This window comes from Hemicordylus capensis, chromosome 2, assembly GCF_027244095.1.
Source record: "Hemicordylus capensis ecotype Gifberg chromosome 2, rHemCap1.1.pri, whole genome shotgun sequence".
NCBI lineage: Eukaryota > Metazoa > Chordata > Lepidosauria > Squamata > Cordylidae > Hemicordylus > Hemicordylus capensis.
The window spans coordinates 396,528,252-396,549,010 of NC_069658.1; the positions used below are offsets into that span (position 1 = coordinate 396,528,252).

Sequence of the window (20,759 nt, forward strand, 5' to 3'; positions counted from 1 at the left end):
GCTCAGAGGGAAGGCCCAGAAAGATGTTAACGCAGGCCCGACTTTAAGGAGTATTCCCTCCCTTCTTGTTCTCTGATGTTGGGGATTTTCTTTGTTTGTTTTTGTTTCAGGACCCTCACAATGAGCTAAAAGGAAAAAATGTCCTGATAGTGCAGTACTCCCTGGAACTTACAGCTGCCCGGTTTGGACTAGAGCTGGAGCAGCTGAAGACGTTGCTTGTTAAGAGCAGGGAGAAGCTGTCTAGGAGTCGGGGGCAGCGGCCACGGCCTCATCTGGACAGCAAGATGCTGGCGTCCTGGAATGGTGAGGCTTCCCTTCCGGGTTCGTTTGCACTGAGCAAACGATATGCGAGGCTGCACAATCCCATAGAAATATGGCACGTGGCTCTCTGAGAAGGCAGTTTTTGAGCCATAGTAGCTTCACCCATGAGGGTATTGTGAGCCAGGAGGGTATTGAGAATACCCTTCACCAAAGGGTATGGAGAGCCACAGCTGAGCTATCGGATCCACCCCTCCTTATCAACCCCAACCTTTCTTTTTCTGCCCTGAGGAAGAAGACCTCTGATGCTGTAGGAATAGCCTCCGAATGACCAGAGTCGTCTACTGTGTTTTCGCCTTCTGCTGCCCTTGACCCCCCCCCCACCCGCCCCAGCCCCAAAGGTAGCATGAGAGCTGAACAACCACTATTTTGAAACCTTTCTCTAATTGTGCCAGCAGAGGGCAGTAGAATCTTTCTCCTGTTTCCCTCAGAGATGTTTTGAAAGCCTCTTCCTTAACCCGTGCTATACTACATTGCTAGTGCAGTTTCATTATCTTTTCACATTTCTTAAACACTGGCTCTCCTATCCATTATGGAATGGAGATGCCTACATACTGTGCAAGTAGTACATACAGGGCAAGCTGCACATCTGTCTCACCAAGTGGTTCCAGAATTTTGTTGATTTTATTTTGAAAATAGTTTGTGTTTGACTTCAACTGGTGGAAGAAGTAGTGATCAAAACCATGAAGATTTGTTGACTGCTGCCCTTTGTCTGGACACAGAGATTTTCCACATGGTAACCTCCATGCATATGATGGAGGTCCACTTTCTCTGCAGTATCCTGCTGTGGGAATCAGTCCCACTCCCCTTCTGCTTCCCTGGGTTTCTGATCCAGTGTGAAGTGTATCAAACTTCTCTTCCTTAATAGGGAGGGTGATCATGAACATAGGAAGCTGCCTTCTGCCAAGTCAGACCATTAGTCCATTTGGCTCAGTATTGTCTACACAGACTGCCAGTGGCTTCTCCAAGGTTGTAGGCAGGAGTGCCTCACAGCCCTATCTTGGAAATGCCAGGGAAGGAACTTGGAACCTTCTGTATGCAAGCATGCAGATGCTCTTCCCAGAGCAGCCCCCTCCCCTGAGGGGAGTATCTTGCAGTGCTCACGTGTGTACTCTCCCATTCAAATGCAAACCAGGGTGGACCCTGCTTAGCCAAAGAGACCCTTCATTGCTACCACAAGACCAGCTCTCCTCCTTAGTAAGTGGTCATCTGTATTCACCTTGTGTTTAGTGGACTTTACTGCTCTTTTAGCAGCCATTGAGGGGAAAGCATCTTGGGCTTACCAGACAGTAAGGAACTTGTGGCGTCTGCCAGTTTCTGGCATCAAGGCAGATGTGAATCAAATGGAGCGCCATCTGGTGCTCTGGTTGCACGCTGACTGTTTGCCTCTTCCCTCTCTCAGGGCTGATGATTTCGGGCTTTGCTCAGAGTGGGGCCATCTTGGGCAAGGAGGAGTACATCGGCCGGGCTGTCTGCGCAGCTGACTTCTTGCGGAACCACTTGTTCAGTGCCAGCACTGGGAAGCTCCTCCGAAGCTGCTACCGAGGCCAAGGCAACTCAGTGGACAATAGGTGAGTGGCAGCAGGTGGCACTGTGGTCCCACTTCTGGACGCCACCATTCCGGCGAAGGTATACAAGAGAGGAGCACGGCTGAAGTGCTCAGCTGACATTTTTCCAGAGGAGAGAAATGCTTGGAAATGTCATGAGCGTTTTCTGCTAGCCATTCAGAAACCAGGGGAGTTTTTGCTGGATGAGGTTTTGTCAGAAAGAAGGGGACGCGGCTCCATTCAGCTCCCTGCCTAATCTCCCCGTGGCTTCCTGTGCCTTTGCCTCTGCTCTTGCTGCCTCCGTTTTCTCCCCCATTGTGCAATTCTGCAACTTCCACATCACACTAAGAATTAATGCATTATTAGGGCAAATCAACATCTATGCAATGGCTGGCATGCTGTGCAGGCTACCAGAGCTCAGGCACTCTGTGTTGGAGTTGCAGAGGAGCCAGAAGGCAGCTCTGGGACTCTAAAAAATACCAGTGGTGACCATGCCAGCCATGTTGCCGCATTCATCCCCGTTTATCTGCTGGTTTTTTAAAGCATCAGGGCTGCCTTCTGGCTCCCCTGCAGTCCTGACATGGGGCATTCCAGCTTCATGGACCTGTTCACCATATTAGCCAGTATTTGAACAACTTGCATAATTTCATTGGAACATGCAGTCTTCGGATGCGCAGGCCCTTTGACCACAAGAATCTAGATCCCTGGCTGGGACCTTGAAACTCCAGGTGTAGTCCCATTGAACACAGTGGCAAAACTCCCAGCACTATGGAGGGTTCTAGATTACAGCCTGGATGAGCAGTGAAGCTCATGACCTTCTTAGAAATAAGCAGAGCTTCTGTTTTCACAACCGCTTGAATCCTTGGTCATGGAGGGCCTGTCTCTTTCTGAGCTACTGTGGAGCCTATCTGACAGGAGCAGTACAAGCTTACTCACAGCTATGTACAGTAATAAAACCTGTATTTATATACTGCTTTTTCTCAGTCCACCAAGGGATTCACATTCATTACGTCAAGAGCTCTGTAAAATAGGCCAGCATTATTTCTGGCTCAGGTTCCCTTTTTTCACCACCACATGGCACCATCTTGTAGGTGGCAGCAGCACTTGTACACAGACGTGCAGTCCACGTGGAACGGGATGTCGGTTAAGATTAAGGACGGATCAGAACAGTCCTGCTGGATCAGGCCCAGCATCCTGTTTCGCACAGGGGCCCACCAGATGCCTCTGGGGAGCCCACAGGCCAGAGGTGAGGGCATGTCCTCTCTCTTGCTGTTGCTCCCCTGCAACTGGTATTGAGAAGCATCTTGCCTCCGAGGCTGGAGGTGGCCTATAACCCCAGACTAGTAGCCATTGATAGATCCCAGCCTTCAGTTTCATGGGATGACCTCTGGTTCTTCTTGTTGGAAAGTTAAAGGACTTTGCGCTGTCTCTTGTCTCAGACAGTGGAGGACAGACTAGTAAGTCAGAAGGCTAGAGGGTCAAGATATTTGTCATCCCTTCTCCACTGCTCTGATGCTATCCCTTTGAAATGTAGATTGTTAATCTTAGGGGATTCAACTTCCTTCCTCCTTCTCTCTCTCGCTACCTGCCCGCCTACCTTGCAACATGGCAAGTTCCTCTCCCTGCACCAAATGTGCAGAGAGGATGCAGAATCCATCTGCATCTAGATGGATAGATAGATTAGAGATCCTAAATCCTCACTTTCCTATCTAGAATGGAGTTCCTTAATAAATGCCTTTTATATTGATTTGAAACTATGAATTGGCTCCAAGTTACTTTACTCTCAGCACATACGCATGCCTAACTAAATCCGCTGTGTGTTGTGCCTCTGTGCACTCTGCTATAATGAGAAAGGGATTCTCTCACCACAGAGAATTGCCAACACTTCTAGTGTTGTGAGAGAAGGAGAAAATTTTCTCTCTGTCCACTCTCTCTACTCCATGCGTATCTTGAGCATGTCTTCCCATAGTAGTCGCCTCTTTTCCAAACTAAAAAGCTCCAGATGCTCTAGCCTTGCCTCATAAAGAAGGTGATCCAGGCTCCTGATCATGCAGATGCCAACAATTTGGGATGCCACAGAGGGCCGGAGGAAGAACAGACAAAGGAGCCAAACAGCAGTGGCACAAACCTTTCCTGTTGCCCGAGGGAGGCTGCTGTAACTCAGCTCTCCTTAGCATTCTAGTGGGTGCTTTCCTGGCATTGGCTGGCTCTACAGATCAAGTGATGTCAAGCTTGTGACAACAGAAGCTCCAGAACCCTCCTCCACATGTTCCTCCCCAGCTCTTCTCTTAATCAAACACAAATTAAGCTTATGTCAATAGAGATTAGGGCCTTCAGTAAAGGAGGGTGATTTGCCTGGCTACTTAATGCTAACAGCAGCTCTGTACCTGCCTCTTGCATGTCAGGTTGAACTTTGCTTAAGTAGCTGGCAAACTGAGGTGGAGAGGGAGAGAAAGGAGGGAAAAGAGTGTGGAGAAGTGACATTTTATATTAAAACGGGGTTGATGCTTGCCTTTTCAAGCAGCATAGACTGCTCCCAGATTAACGTCAGTAGTGAAGAACTTCACTTCTATAGTGTCTTCACAGGCACTTGAGAGAGGACTGCTGTCCCTCTTTGTCCTCATGCTGGGAAGAACATGTTGGTTATTTGCTTGCCTTCAGTTAGATGATATGGAGGCCTGGCCTTTGCCTTTTGAAATGGGCCTGCTACCCCATTGTTTCTGCCTGGGAAGACAGAAGTCCTGACACTGTTTTCTGGAATCGTCCATGCTGTTGCTTGTAAACGTCGGTCTGAGGAGAAACCGCTGTAAACCATGTATTCATTTGAAGTGTTTAGATACTGCTTCTCTGTTTTAACAATTGTTAGAATGTCCAGCAGTAACTGAACTCCAAATTTCTGCATGTTCAGTAGTAGTATGAGGTGTGGACCAGCAGTCACTTGCGCGTGCAAACACGTTCTTTGCTCTCCCATACAGTATATCTTGCCATGGATGAAGGGCAAAGTCAAAAACTTTACCGTGAAGGCTGGCCAGTCTGCTCCTGTCTTCCAACTGTGCCAAGGAAAGAGACGTTCTGCCTGACTGTTGGAGGATAATATGCACTAGGGTTGCCTCCTGGGCTAGTACAAAATAGTAGCATGGGATCCCATCCATCTACAATGCACAGCATATTGATTAGAATCGGAGGTGGTTGACCAGAGACATATTTCACTGTGGTGTTTTTTGTGTTGCTGTGACCCTCTGCAGTTCTGTTCCCATTCATGGATTCCTGGAGGACTATGTCTTTGTAATCCAAGCACTCTTTGATCTTTACGAGGCCTCGCTGAACCCAAGCTGGCTGGAGTGGGCTGTGCAGTTGCAGCACAAGCAAGACGAGCTCTTCTGGGATCCAAAGGGTTTTGCCTATTTCTCCACCGAAGCTGCAGATCCTTCCTTGCTCTTCCGCGTGAAGGATGGTATGTGTGTCCCTCGGAGATAGCGGGTCAGGTGCCAAATCTGGGATGAAGAATAGGGAAGCCTTAGGAAAACCTCCGATTTTGTTACGGTGCTATTCTATATAGGGCAGAATTCTTCACCCAATAATTGCAGTAGCTAGGATACTTAGTTGTGGCCAATAGGAAGTTATTTTCTACAAGTGAATTTGGGCCCGTTGAATAACGGGTGCTAGTAACGGTGCTCCTGGCCACCCGCCGTCATTCCCCCTCCCTCCGCTGTCCGGCCGCCCTCCCAGCTCCTTTGTGTCCCCCCCCCACCTTTAAGGGCCAAATCGGCCCAGGGACTTGCCCCCACCAGGCCGGGGAGACGGAGACCGGGACTGGGGTCGGAGCGGAGGCCATGTAACTTTTTAAAAAATTGCTTCCGCGGCTGACGCCGCCGACCCTCCCTCCCAGCTGCCGAGTCCCCCTTACCCTGGCCGGCTGCTGTCGGCCGAAGGAAGTCCTTAATTTAAGAGGCAGAGAGGAGCTCGCAAGCAGAGCTCCTCTCTGTGCAAAGCCTCTTGCCGAACTGCCGCTTTGGGCGCAAGGGACGCAAGCGCCCAAAGCGGCAGTTCGGCAAGAGGCTTTGCACAGAGAGGAGCTCTGCTTGCGAGCTCCTCTCTGCCTCTTAAATTAAGGGCTGTCTTCAGCCGACAGCAGTCGGCCAGGGTAAGGGGGACTCGGCAGCTGGGAGGGAGGGTGGGGCGTCGGCCGCGGGAGCAATTTTTTAAAAAGTTGCATGGCCTCCGCTCTGCCCCCAGCCTCCGTCTCTTTTGGCCGAGGCGGCGGCTCTGCCGCCGCCTCGGTCAGTTTCCCCCGCCGCCACTTCTCCGGCTTCTTCAGGGCGGCCGCTTATGGCTGCCCAAGATGGCCGCCGGGTCCTGCCTTTCATGCCTCCCTTGCCCTGTTCTGGCCATGCGCTTTGCGCATGCCCAGAACAGGCCAGGCACGAACGCACGCTTGGTGTCCGTGCACGGATGGACACCAAGCATTTTATTAGAGAGGATATCCATAGGACACACAAGCAAGAATCAGTGAGTTTTGTGCTACGGTTCGGACTAGTTCTGCAACAGGGAAGTGCAATTTTTTTTTGAAGAGAAGCCCCAGTTTTGCAACCATTACCTATCACATTACACAGATCAGGGCATAAGTGCATTATGTTCATCATGCATTGCTCTAGCTTCTGAATTCTGTATAAATAGTGTAGGTCAAAATGAGACCAGTATGGAATTTCTGACAGGCTCTTCCACGATGTTCTCAGGGTCTGTGCTTAAAAAAAACCAAAACCCAATTTCTGCACTTTGTATCACTACATGGCTGCTTCCTTAGGCATCGTACCTTGCCTAAGGGAGATGGCTCCCCAATTTCCAACCTTGGAAGATGCAAGCACTGGGATTTCAAGCCAGGGATGTGGGCTGGGCATAGAGACATGAATCAGGCAAGCCTCTCTCTAGGATCAGTCTGAGGAGGTAGGCAGGCCTGATTGTTCAGCATTTTTGTGACCTGTGACATGTTTATGTTGCATTTGTATCTTTTGCATCTACAGGCGGCCCCCCCGTGCTCTTAGCACTGAGTGGGCTGATCTGTGCTGATTCACAGTGGGCCTGGCCTCTGGGTATGTGTGGGAGCCCCTCTGGCTGCTGGCATGTGCACTGATATCACAGAGAGACAGGACAGGCAGCCTAGGAGCAAGCAGCTGAGTTCTAAAAGGGACACTGGAGAACGTACAATTCAAATTCCAAGGTCTAAGAGCAACAGTTTTTAAAGAAGACCACGTTAGCAATCCAATCTTATGCATGTTAACTCAGAAGTAAATCCTGCTGAGTTCAATGTATGTGTATGTAGGATTGCCGCCTTCATATTGCCTAGATGCCACAGTCTTCTGAAAGACACCTTGTGGGTGCAAATCTCTTGAGAGGTTTCAGAGCCTTGAGCTAGAAAGCCATTGGCCACAGGCAGACCGATGGCGTTTATGGAACTCCTTACAGAATGTGATGGGGGAGCTGTGCTCCCTAGGTAGCCAACTCATTGTCATTTCTCCCTTAGACCAAGATGGTGCAGAGCCCAGCCCCAACTCTATTGCTGTCACTAACCTGCTCCGGGCAGCCAGCTACACTGGCCACAAGGAGTGGGTGAAAAAGGCTGGGCAGATCCTGGCTGCCTTCTCAGAGAGGCTGTTGAAAATCCCCGTGGTCCTCCCAGAGATGGCCCGAGCCACTGCAGCCTTCCATCTGACTCTCAAACAGGTACTGTGGGTACAAAAGGGTGGGGCGTTCTAGGGGAAAAGAACATTGTCAGGCTCACACTTCCGGTTCATGCAAGCATTAACTGCAAGCATCCCACCCGGCTTTGGGAGCTGTGCATGCTCCTGATTTTCTGCCATGTGTGAGCAAACAACTAGGGGGGAGAAGGGGGAGAGAGTGAGTGAGTGTGAGGCAGGAACTGTGTAGGACGGCTTTTCCTCCTATATTATTAAGATTCTGGGTACTCAGCTCCTGCCTCACACACAATTACTCCCCCTCCTCCACCCTAGTTGTTTGCTCACACATGACAGAAAATCAGGAGTATGCATAGCTCTCAAAGCCGGGTAGGATGCTTGTCCTACCTGGTTTTCAGTCATGTGAACAGCCTTTGTGTATGAAACATTGAGGTGTGGAATGTTAAAATAAGATTATGAGAAGGGTGGAACTTCTGTCTGCAGGATTATCAGGTTAGAGGGGTGGTTAAACAGTGTCCCAGAGCCTGCTCCCTGTCTTCTTTCCTGATGGCCTTTTGAGATCAGGAAGGATTTGCTTTACAAAACCTCTTTTACCACCCTGTTGCCACCTCTGGCATGGTACTGCTTTGTTCTTTCTGTCCTCTGCTTTGGTCAGCCTGTATTATTCCTTCAGTGTGATCCACATATCCAATTGTGTATGAGGCTCAGTGGAAAGGCTTGAATAGACGACCTTCAGGTCCTTCTGAAGGTCTGTAGTCCCACAATTCCCTACACTCGATCCATTTCTTGCTGCTTTCCTCTCTCCCTCTCAGGTTTCTGTCACTGAGCTTTGGAGGAGGTTGGCCCCCAAACCACTACGGGATAGCGGACCTTTCTCCTTTCGCGTGTGAGCTGCTCCTGACTTGATCTTGCAGCACAGAAGGCCACTTTTTAATAGACCGAGCAGAGATTTTTTTGCCAAGGGAAATCAATGCTCTGGCCGCACAGCCTCCTGTCAGTCCCCAGTATGGTTCTTAAAGGAGGGGTGGGCCTGTCATCTCCCGCAGCCTACGGGGATTCTGTGTGTGCACCAGCCCTGGCTGCCTGTTCTCTCCAAGCTCTGTATGCAGGTGTGGCATACAGAGAGCTAAGGCAGTGTCTCCCTGAGCAGCAGCGGATGTGATTGCCAGTCGCCTCTCTTCCTCTGCTCCCCTTTCTGCTCCCGGAGCTAATTGGGGAGTCTGTTCACTCCCTACCCTCGCTCCTCTGGACTTTCCCTGCCAGATGGCAGACCTGGACCCTCACAAATTAGCAGCCGTGCAAGAGGAGGCTGAGTGAGGAGTGGAAAACATTGGTCCACACTTGGCAAATTCCATTTTTCCCCACTGTGGAGGAAGAACTTCAGCATACATTGTGTGCCTAGTCTGTTTTCAGTTATGTGCTTAGTTGCTGATTTGGCTTTGATTTATTGCTTACTATATCACATCCCACCCAACCCCACCAATTGTTATACTAAGTGAGTGGCTTCCCTTCTCTGTTTATGGCTGGCCCTGGGCAGTGGCATGGGCTTTGCTTATTTATTTGCATTTATATCCCATCCTATACCCCATGGTCTCAGAGCAGGATGCAACAATGAGAACACATTAACAGCATTTAAAAATTCTGCAACATTAACTTATAAAAACCAACCACACTATTAAAACATAGTGCAAGAGAACAACCCTACTTTCAGCCAAAGGCCAGGGTAAAGAGGTGTGTCTTCACCAGCCACCAAAAAATGTATAATGAAGGAGCCTGATGCACCTCAGCAGGGAAATTGTTCCATAACCTGGGGGCTGTCACGGAGAAGGCCCTCTCACATGTCCTCCACCCCTAGAACCACTGAGGGAGGCAGCGCTACCAAAAGGGCCTCTCTGGCTGACCTTAATACCCGGACAGGTCTTTATGGGAGGAGACACTCCTTTAGCTATTTGGGGCCCAAGTCATTTAGGGCTTTGTATGTCGATGCTATTACCTTGAATTGGGCTTGGCAGCTAATTGGCAGTCAGTGCAACTCCTTTAGGACCGACGTGATGTGTATCTAGCCAGATGTACTCATCAGCAGCCTTGCTGCTGCATTCTGCACTCGTTGCAGCTTTTAAACCGTCTTCAAGGGCAGCCCCATGTAGAGTGCATTACAATAAGCCTGCCTGGAGGTTAGCAGAGCGTGGATCACTGGTGGCCAAGCAATCTCGATCCAGAAAGGGCCATAGCTGGTGAGCCAGCCATAGTTGGGAAAAGGCAGTCTTGGCCACTGCAGCCATCTGAGCTGAATCTAATTGTACCCCCAAACTACGCACCTGTCCCTTCCAGGAGAGTGCAACCTCATCAAGAACAGGCCGCTTCCCTAATTCCCGGGCTTGGGAGCCTGCAACACACAGTACTTCTGTCTTGTCTGGATTCAGCTTCAATCTGTTTGTTTACATCCAGCCCCTTAGTTAGACAATGCCTCCAGACAATGGCCAAGCACCTGGAGTATCCTCTCCTGATTCAGATGGAATGGAGAGATAGCATGCTGAAGGCACCTCACTTCATATCTCCTGATGACAGCTCCCATCGGCTTCATATAGATATTAAAAAGAATGGGCGACAAGATTGATAAGGGGCAAGAGCTAGAGCTTAAGATCATCATCAGCAGCAGCTCATTCCTCCTTAAGCTGCTGAAGATCCAGAATTCACACTTCAAATCCTGGATTTGAATCTCGAAGACACCTTAGGTAGTCTTCACTTGCAAACCAGATGGAAGGTGGTTAGTACTTGAGCAGCCGCCTTGTAGATCACCTTTTGGCTGGCGAAAGGAGAAAGTGTCCTATAATTTGTGCTTGCATGAGGGTGATGAAGTGCTCTCGGTACTATCAAGAATGTAAGATGAAGGGGAAAGGAGGAGGAGGCAGTGCCCCTTCTTGTCCTTATTTGGCTATGCTTAATAAGAGTAGATTGGATCCCCCATGAATATGGTTCCATCATTTGAGAAGTTCAGCCAAAAAAAAGGGACCGGTCCCTTGTGCCTACATATTGAAAGTCCTCTTCAGTAAGCCTGGGGAGAATGTGGACTGAATGTATCATTTTCTCCACTGCTTGTGAGCTCGCAATGGTTATATTTTGCTGATCTGTCTCCACTGAAGAATTTTTCTGGGTACGTTTAGCTCTTTAGGGAAGATTCAAAGCACATCCTTATTCTGTTTTATTCTCTGGACAGGTTGTTATTTGTGGTGACCCAACAGGAAAAGACACAAGAGAACTGCTGCACTGTTTCTATTCTACATACACTCCAAACAGGGTAAGAGCAACCCGCGAAGAGCCGATGTGTCCCTCATCTGGTTCCTTTGGGCATTTTGGCCCCGTTGTTTCCTTCTCAAGACATTGTTTGTTGAAGATCAGGGTAGAGGTGACTTTCACAAAGTCAAGGCTAGTGAAAGGGCAGTCCCAGAGGGACCGGGCCCTTTAAGCAGCAGACACCACCCATGCCTGTCTTAGATCAGGTCTGATGAGCAAAAAGGACTAGAGAGTGATTTATGTTTATGGGTGAGCATTGCAGGGTCATTGCCAGGGAATCAAGAAATATTTAGGCTGCTGAGTTTTGTTCCAAGATCATTTCAAAAAGAGGAGTCTTTGGGGAGCGGATATAACAGGCTGGCGACAGGGCAGGGACCCCAGGGATGATGATGGCAGGCTTGTAGGCATATTGATCTGCAGTTGCAAGCAAGAAGGTGCTGTGTCAGAATGATAAGAAGCCCAGAACTGGGCATCCATGTTTAACCTGCGTGGATCCAGCCAACAGGGAGTGTTATTCATGGCCGGACCCAAACAGTTTAGTTCTTTAGGGTCCAAGATTAGAATGTGAATAGCCAAGATATTGTGTCAGACTGACTTCTTGGGCGATGTGCTGGCCTGTGCACCTGCAGAGCCGTGGAGACGTGAAGCTCCTCCTGACATAATGATTCTCCTCAGGGCTGCAGACTGTGCACTGGCTCAGGCTTCTTCACCAAAGCCTCTAACCCCCTGTGAAACCTCCCCTGTGAAATCCTTCAACAAAGATGGCCAGATGCTGTGTTGTTATGCAAAATAAGGCACTCTACAGCCTGTGGCTCCGGGTGGAATCCTGCAGAAATGCCATGAAAATTGGCAAATGTGCAGACAGCTTCAAAATTTGGTGAACATTTCTGTAGTCAGAATTTGTGCAATCCAGATGACTTTAAGCAGGCAAGTGAGGGAGCAAGTATGCATAACAGATTTTACCTGTTTTTCGATTGGGGTATGGCACCTAGACTGTGGACACAAGATAAAATCCTAGTGGTCTGCAGAGTTCCTCCCACGGGAGGGCTTCTCTTAACCTCATTCTATTCTCTTTCCCTTTTCCCCTTGATCTTCATGTGCTCTTCCCGTCTTCCCTTTTGGGGAGATGTCCCACTTCCTGGACACTCCTTCTAGCCTGCTACCCTTTTAATCTTGCTCATGTTCTAGGCAAAGGCTGCAGAATCTCACTTGGTGGGGCTGCACAGCAATGACAACCACAGTAGCTTTCTCTTCTGCCCCCTTCCTGGGAAACAGATTGTTCCAGCAGTTGCTGATCTGGAGCACGTCTGTTTTCACACAGGGCTCTCAGCACTCCTTCTCCAGGGGGAAGCACTTGGGGCAGTAGCATGTACCTTACCCAGCTGTCATCTTTGGATTGGCCACGCATCTGGGTTCAGGCAATTGACACAGATTCCATGTGGAAATGTCCTGTTTTCTTTGCAAAATGAACGGTTTGGATGACAGCAGGGAGAATATTAGCTGCAGAGTTTCTTTAACTCCTCTAGAGAGAGGATGGATGAGAGTTGTGGTTAGACGCATTCAGCGAGGGGCTTCCATTGTGCAGGCTCCCTGCTCTAACACTAGCTTGTGTGTGCCCTTGGGATCTGTCAATTTGTCTCTGTCTGCTTCAAGTTCACTAGGGTGTGGATTTCTTCAGTGCAAGCGGGGCAGCAGGGGAGAGGGAGGTCCTAATTCTGCTTGAAAAAAGCTTTACTCTAGCAATTCAGAATGTGTTCTGTATGTTGTTCTATTTGTTTTGAATGCAATGTTTGGAGCCTCTAAGCATTCACTTTTTTCTGCCGGGGAATTTGTGGCAGGGGACTGAAAGAAAGTAAGGAAGTAGGAAGGTAAGAGATGTTTTAGGTACAGGGCGGTGGTGGTAGAAGAAAAGGTGGGGGGGACAGACTGGGATCCCTTAAAAGAGATAAGGGTTAAATAGGGCATTGAAGCCCCACCCATGGCTACTAAGAATTCTGGCTAAAACTGCCCTTACCTTTTCTTCATGAAATCCTGAAGGTGCCTAACTTCTTTTCTTCAAATGAAAGCTGAGCATCTTAGGAAGCCAAGTCTTAGGCTAGATTCTCTGGACATGTGGAAAGGCATTGACCTGAATGTGGAAATTGTGTTACTTGGCTTCATAGGAGTTCTGTGTTGGGATAGAAATTCATATTTCTGGAATCCTTGCATACTGTGCTTTTGAGACCATACATTAAATGTATTACATTTTACCCTCCAAGAATAGACCTGCAGTGACTTATCCATTTTTAGCAGTGTAACGAGCAGCCTTTCATATCCCAGTAGGTTAGAGGTGGCTGGCATTCAACAGTGGTGAAATGGCTGGAAAAATGAAAGCATTGGGGCTAGACACAGCACTCACAAAGCCAAACTTGACTGGCTGCCATGTATGTTTTGGTATGTGGCTTTGTAAGGCTAGAGAAGGAGCTGGCGGTCCTTATGCAGGCAAAGACAAACCAGTGTTTAGATTGGCATCAGTCTGTAAACTGCACACTGAACCAAGTGTGTCATGTTCTCCTTGTGCTCCACTTATCCATCATGCTGTGGGTTCCTATGGGCATGATTCTTCCTGGGGACATCCTGGTGTCTTCTATACAAGGAGACACACTGGCGGGGCTGGGGTGGGTGGGAGGGCCACAGTTCATTTCCTGAACTGTTGATCTGTTTTCCTGCCAATTGTGGAAGACTGTTCTGATCCCGTTTTATTCTAAGCCAGCCTCCAGAACTCCACTTAGGGTCCTTGAATTCTCGTTGTTTCTTGTGATGAGCAGCATATATTCTATCTATCTGTCTGTCTGTCTGTCATGTTTATATACTGTCTGATATGTGTATCTCTAGGCGGTGTACACAATTTAAAACCCAACAAATAAAAAACAGAGTAAAAACAAAATAATTTCACAGAATAACAACATTAAAACAATTTCATGGGATAAAAACAATTAAACAGTTTAAAATTAATTTCAGTGGAAGGCCTAAGAAAACAGGTGTGTCTTGAGGGTCTTCCTAAAAGCAATCAGAGATGGAGAGGCTCTTATTTTAACAGAGAGCATATTCCAGAATTCTAGGACAGCCAGAGAGGAGGCCTGGTCCCAAATCGCCACCAAATGAGCTGGCGGCAATCGTAATCGGACCTCTCCAGATGATCTTAATAGGTGGCAGGGTTCATGTCAAAGAAGGTGCTCTCTTAAATACCCTGGACCCAAGCCATTAAGCACTTTATAGGTGATAAGCAGCACTTTGTATTTTGCTTGGAAACATATTGGTAGCCATTGCAGTTCCTTTAGAATCAGTGTTGTATTGTCCCTTCGGGTTGTCCCAGAGACCACTTGTAGTTTCCAGACTACATACAAATATACTATGGATTATCCCACTGTATTGCCTTCTAGTCTACCTGTGGGGAATTAGTATGCTGTTCTGCACAACCGTGGCCTCTTTTTGAGAAAGGGGAGTTGGGTGGGATGGGGTGGAGCAGGTGGAAGGGCTATGGTTTGCTGGCATCTCTTTTTGGGCGTGGGGGGCAGCCATCCTGCTGGAGAAGGGCTGTCAGAACATGGCACCCAGGCGCAGCTCCTGCTAATAGTCTGACAGCTGGCTCTTTTGGCAGCTGTTGCATTTGCCTGGCTGTGTCTGGCCTCCCTATATGATTGACAGCTTGCTTATTGGGGAATATATCAAATTGAATGAAGCACGGAGGGAGACAGAAAAGTGAGGCTGGTAGTTATGAATGTCTTGACTGGGGCCCTCTCTGCCAGTGGCTGGCCATGCATACTGCTGCACAAGAATACTCTAGTGTTTGCAAAGTGGCATTGCACATGAGTAAGCCCAGTGGACATAATGGGTTTACTTTTGTGTGGCCCAATTTACACAAATTTTGTGTGTGCACAACTTGCGCAAACACAGTGTTGCTAGGCTGATGTAGTCTTGTGTAGTATGTCAGCCACTGACAATAAAGAGCCAAAGGGTGGGGTTGGGGTTGGGGGCTCGGGCTCATGCTCATGCTCAAGTCAGAGGCACTCGTGAGCCTGCCCACCTGAGTACTGCCTACTTTTATTCTGTTGCATATTCATGCTGTTGAAGGCTTGAACTTGGGAGCTGCATGCCAAGGTCAGGGCCTCTTGCCCCCATTTTCCACTTGGAGCAATGTATAGCGTTCTGGACCTTCTTACACAGATTCAGGCTTTGGGCTCTTTCCGATGCTTTCCTGCATGTCTTTTCAAAATATGAGAAGGGGAAATGACATTTGAAACTGCCTTAGGGCACAGGCCTTAAGGTGTGTGTGTTGGAGGAAACCGTCTGTCGTCAATGAACAATTGGACTTAACAGTTTGCCTTTCCTTCAGCCTCAAGAGCCATTACTGATGTAGACAGGTCAAATAATTGCCTGTCAGTAGACTTACCTTTGGCTGCTTCTAGGGACCTTGGGCCAATCCCCCTCCAACTCCTTCTCCCACTAACTACCCTGCCCTATCAGGTTTGTGTGGGGATAACATAGGATCACTCACATGCATGTTGCCCTAAGCTCTGTGCAGAAGAGTGGGGAACAGATGTAAGAGAGATCAATAAGGGGCAAACCAGATGTGACACCAGATAGGTGTGAATGCAGCTCTTGCCACCACTCCTCACCATCCTCCCTCCCCCCATAGTTTGACATGGGGCCATGGCAGGCCCCACAGGATGGGAAGGTAGGCTTAAAAAGAAAACACCATGTAGTGGTCAAGTCCAGATCCCTCCTGGCAGAGCTGCTATGAGTTGCAGAAGGGGAAATCTACAGACACCCCCATAGTGCCAGTCTGCCTTCCCCTCAGTGGCTCATAGCCGCTCTAGAGGGGCAATCTTTATTGGGGAGCTGGGTTTAAAACCACTTGTTCCAAGCAGAGCGAATGGAGCCGACTTTCCCCTTCTTTTAACATGGTGCCTCTTATCTAGGACCCCCTGCAGTGGGCTGTGGATTTGGTTTGTGTCCGACGAAAGGGGTGTTCTCTGCACTTTTAGTGGCCACCATCTCAAACCAACATGGCGGATCTTCCAAAAGATACCCCTGTTGGGTCCCTGCTCCCATGTGCTGTGAATTTGGGTTTGGATGGGCCTGTAAATACAAAATCAATCAGAGTGGGTCAGATACACAGACACATACAGAGACATGGGGATCTCATAAGCCTCCTTCCTTGGAAAGTAGGCTAAAAATCCTCCCCCCCACCTCCCACTGTGGCCCAAATCTAAACTGAAGCCCCCTGCAGCTACTTTTAGTCCCCTGCCCCCGAAAGATGCATTCACACCTCTCCAATATTGCATCTGATTTGGATATAATCTAGTGCAGGACAGTAGGAGCGCCTCAGGAGCTGTCCAGCACCATGAGTGAAGAAATCAGGGGCTGAAGCAGCTGCTCTTCCTGGAAGTGAATCTCAGGCCTACAAGCATCTTTTGGTTTAAGGAACAAATTATCTGACACCTTCCAGTCCCTGCCCCTGCAGTGCCCTGTCCAGTACCTGGAGCTATTTGTTGCTTCTCAGTGCCTAGAAATCTCTTCTTGCTCAGCTCCAGCGCGCTCTCTCTCTCTCTCTCTCTCTGCCTTCTTGGAGCAGGATTAAAGGCAGTGACCCACTTTGCAACTGTTGAAAGCGCCACGTTGGCAGCAGGGAGCCAAGTCTGCCAGTGCCAGTGTTAATAAATTACTCCCTTCCCAGCAGCTATATCAGCTTTTGTTCTCTGCGTAACCTACACACGTTTTGGGAGGGCCCCCCAATAGATGATGAACCAGCAGAGGAAGCCTGTAGAAGGGAGAATGATCGAATCAAACAGCATAGAAATTAAATTCCATTCTCACAGTTTAATTCAATTTTCTCTAACTGCAGCAAAGAGCTTTGGAAGCAAAGCCGCAACTTTTTTCTTTTTTTAAAAAAAAGATGCTCACTGAAGTGCCATGGAGCTGGTTAGGGTGGGGAGAGGTTGGGCAGATGCCTGCATCTTGGTGTTCCATAAGAGGAAAAGGAATGTTAGCCCCCTTTGGAGTATGGTCCATGGATGCTTAGAACTTGTGAAGAGCTGCAATTTTGCACCACAAGCATCAATGCTTCTTTCAGCAGAGTGCATCAGTGACATGTTGCCTCCACCTGCTGGCCACTCTTAGGAACAGTAACAGCTTTTCCGTGAAAGGAGTCTCCAGTCAAATGCTCGCAAAGTATCAACAAGATGAGGCAAGTCTCTTCTGCCCCCCACAAAATCGGAAAATAAGTGGAAGTTTCAGTTGGTGGTCTCATATTGCTAGCAGCATCCACTGAAACATATCTGCATACATCACAAGACTGCACATGAAACATGGCTGCTATGAGCTCTTGCAGCTGGGACTGTGGCAGGCAATTTCCACAATTACACGTGTGCAGAAGGTGCTTCCTAGAGTCCTTTTCCTAAAGGAAACCCTGGTGGCTCAGTGGTAAAACTGCCGCCCTGTAACCAGAAGGTTACAAGTTCAATCCTGACCAGGGGCTCAAAGTTGACTCAGCCTTCCATCCTTCCGAGGTCGGTAAAATGAGTACCCAGAATGTTGGGGGCAATATGCTAAATCATTGTAAACCGCTTAGAGAGCTCCGGCTATAGAGCAGTATATAAATGTAAGTGTAAGTGCTATTGCTAAAGGGAGGCATGGAGTCAGCACAGTGCAGGTATGATTGCTACCTGGCTTGCCCTTGGGATGCAGGGCCATCCCTTCAAGGGATGAAGGAGAGAGTATGATCCTGCTTTTGCAGCAGGATAAGGGGCAGAGCAGAAGTCCAAGGTTGGAATGGGGGCAATGCCACCCTGCCTTCTGTCCTGCTTCCTGTACAGCAACTCTTGCTGCTGAGGCTGTTCCCCAGTGGTCAGAGGGGTCAGGTGTGGACGTTGCTGGAACAAGGCATCAGAGCAGCGGGGACTAAGTCTGAGATTGAACTGGGAGGATATAACTTGGAGACCTGTTGAACCAGCACTTGCTCTGAGGAAAGACGAGGCTTAAATGGCAGCCAGTGGACCCCTGCCCTTTCTCTGACTGCTCAGGGTTCCATCTGTAGTACCCGGCCCCAAGTCTACTTCCTCCTCTAGAGCAGACCCCTCCTCATGAGGAGGCAGATGTCAAGTTGCAAGTTGTGCACTCCTATGGTGTTGTGTTGTGTCGTGCACTCCTTTTACCTCCAGCCGAGCTCAGTGTCGATGTCTTTCTCTGGGGACAAAGAAGGAGGTTCTGAGGCCTGTGATTTCCTGTCCCCCCTGGGGCCAAGCAGGGAAAGCTATCTGTGGGGGCTCCACCATCTGAGGTTCAGAAGCAATGGCGCCTGTGATATCGTTTGCCTGGGTTCCTATGGGGTCTGTTGTGTGGGGTTCTGACTCCCCATTGGGGGGTGGGGGGTTTCCCTTGTCAGACTCCATGATCTCCATGGAAGGTTCTGCTTCAGGGGTGGCCTTCTCCTCAGGCTCCGAGTCCATAAGTTCATCCTCCAAGGAGACCCCAGTATTCCCAGGGAGAACCCTGCATCCTCCACTAAAACGCCAGACCATGCCAGCATTCATATGGGGGTGTTCCTTTTCTTATGTATTTCTATATAATATGATCTAGAAATATTATATAATGTAATCTTACATAATAAATAAGATACTCTATAAGATATAGATATATATTTCTATAACTCCATCCATGTGAGTTGTGCTCTTGAATGTTGGCATCTGAGAGATGCCAGTGGCAGATTCAGATAAGAAATGTCTGCCTGTTTACAAAATGGAGTGGTCAGTTGTTTTATCCTCTTGCCCGATCAACGTGGTCTGAAGTGACCCTCATAATTCTGCCCAAATGGCCTTTGCTGGGTCAGGCCATGGTCTGTCTATTCCAGCATTCTGCCTCAGATGCCCATGGAAGCTCCTAAGCAGAACAAGTTGCAGGCAGCCCTCTCCTGCTCCTTGTCCCCCAGCGCTCCTCTGAGGTCGTTCAGTGATTACTAACAAAGAAAACGTACAAAGACAAACTCCTCATTTCTCACTCTGTGTCATAACTTGAAGCCCGTGTCGAGAATATCAGCACTGGGGGCAGCCTCTGTAATAGCACAAGGAAAGAATAGAACCAGGCCACAGGATTCCTTCAGGGGAAGAGCAAACTAGTTCCAGCAAAACTGGGTAAAGGTTTGGCTCCGAATGGTGACTCAGGATATTTTTGAACTTCAGAAGCTCTGCTGCCCCATCTGCTACCTCTCTTCAGTGCTGATGCCATCTAGCGTGGATGCCATCCTGCCATCCTCTGTGGCCAAGGGGCATGGCAACAGACAGGCGTCAGGCCAACTGTTACTATATTTTTAAAGGCATTTGATGTTGTGTTAATTACTCATTCATCACCTGATTGCCATCTTGGTCTAAGTTTTAATGTAGTCACACATGAACAGTGCAAGTAAGTAGAAGAAAAAGATGAGGGCACGATGGAATGCAAGTGCAATGCTGGGGTACGTCACGAATAGAAACATAGGATGCTGCCATATACTGAGTCAGACCATTGGTCAGTATTGTTTTCACAGACTGGCAGCAGCTTCTCTGAGGTTGCAGGCAGGAATCTCTCTCAGCCCTATCTTGGAGATGCTGCCAGGGAGGGAACTTGGAACCTTCTGCTCTTCCCAGAGCGGCTCCATCCCCTGAGGGGAATGAATGTGGGCAAATGGACTAACAGAGCAATTGTTCTGAAGCTGCAATAGACTTGCTAGGATCCTTCAGTTGCTTTCCCATTAGCTCCCCTTTCCCAGTATCATTAGGAATTATCCTCTGCGGGAAAGGTAGAAAGTGGTTAATCAGTCAAGCCCAGACAGCAGCAGCCTGCAATGTCAAGTCTGCAATTCTGGGCAAATTGAATGCAACCCAGGGCAAGGAATCACATAAAGGAAGGGATGGTGTGTTCGCGCGGTGGGCTACCCAACGTGGAAAGAGCCATCCTGCTAAATTGAATCTCAGCCTGTGCACAAAAGGAGATGTCTTCATCTGCTTTGCCACTCCTGTTTCCTTCCTGCAGGTGATGAAGCAACCCTGACTCACTTCCCCCTGGAAATAGGCTTGCTGTGCAAACAAGCCAAAGAGCAAATAGGGCTGTTTTTCTTTTTTAAAAGAAGACATCAACGCATCACTCGACATCCTTGTTTGCACCATGGGGGTAAGCTGCTGGTGGCTAAACCTGCCAGGGTGAATATAATTAATTTGCTCATTCCAATAATTAATTCTTCACAAAACAGCCCAGCAACGTTTTGCTTGGAATGAAAAGAAGGAAAGAAAGAAACCCGTTTGGAGATGGAAAAAGAAGGCAGCATTTCTGCAGACAGCCTGCGTTGGAAGGATAGCTGCTTTTCTGTCCTGAGACATTTGAGGCTGTGCACATGAGTAACCCTACCCAGGTTAGGGCAGCCTTAACTGGTTAGGGCTTCTCATGTGCAGTGCTGGGATCGAGGACAGTCCTGGTGCTGCTTCCCCCGGTAGCCCGAGTTCTTTTACCTGGGTTAAAGGGTGTGAGCCCTTTAAGGTCCGGGGCCCTGTGTGTCTAGAATGCCTGACTCCCAGGGGAATCCCCCAATGCACTGTGCTTGTGGCATAGTGCATTGTGGGATATCTGGCAGCCGGGCATCCTTCCTCCGGTCTCCCTGCTGCCCCACGGCTCGTTGCAGCGGCACTCGTCTCGGAGCGTGGCATGGCAAGTGGGCGGCAGCGTTGCTCGTGTGGGGGAAGGCAGGAGGGATCCTGCCTCCCCCCCACATCCTTCCCCGACTCCAAGAACAGAGGTAATGTGCATGACCTCAATATGTCAGGGAGGAACTACAGGCTCCATCACCTCAACCCAGTGGCCTCAAAGCCCAGCTGCGGCTTCTTCTCTACAAACTGGG

The 20,759-nt window shown here is 48.9% G+C and overlaps 1 protein-coding gene across 5 annotated transcripts in view; it reads left to right on the top strand.

Annotated features, from left to right (window-relative positions):
• Positions 1–20,759, top strand: part of SPATA20 (spermatogenesis associated 20) — a 59,855-nt gene that overhangs the window by 30,611 nt on the left and 8,485 nt on the right. For all 5 annotated transcript variants that reach the window (XM_053301219.1, XM_053301224.1, XM_053301223.1 and 2 more), the window contains 5 exons: positions 111–303; positions 1,721–1,889; positions 5,111–5,319; positions 7,387–7,586; positions 10,776–10,856. In XM_053301219.1, the coding sequence (XP_053157194.1) occupies positions 111–303; positions 1,721–1,889; positions 5,111–5,319; positions 7,387–7,586; positions 10,776–10,856 (852 nt within the window). The remainder of the gene's footprint in view (positions 1–110; positions 304–1,720; positions 1,890–5,110; positions 5,320–7,386; positions 7,587–10,775; positions 10,857–20,759) is intronic.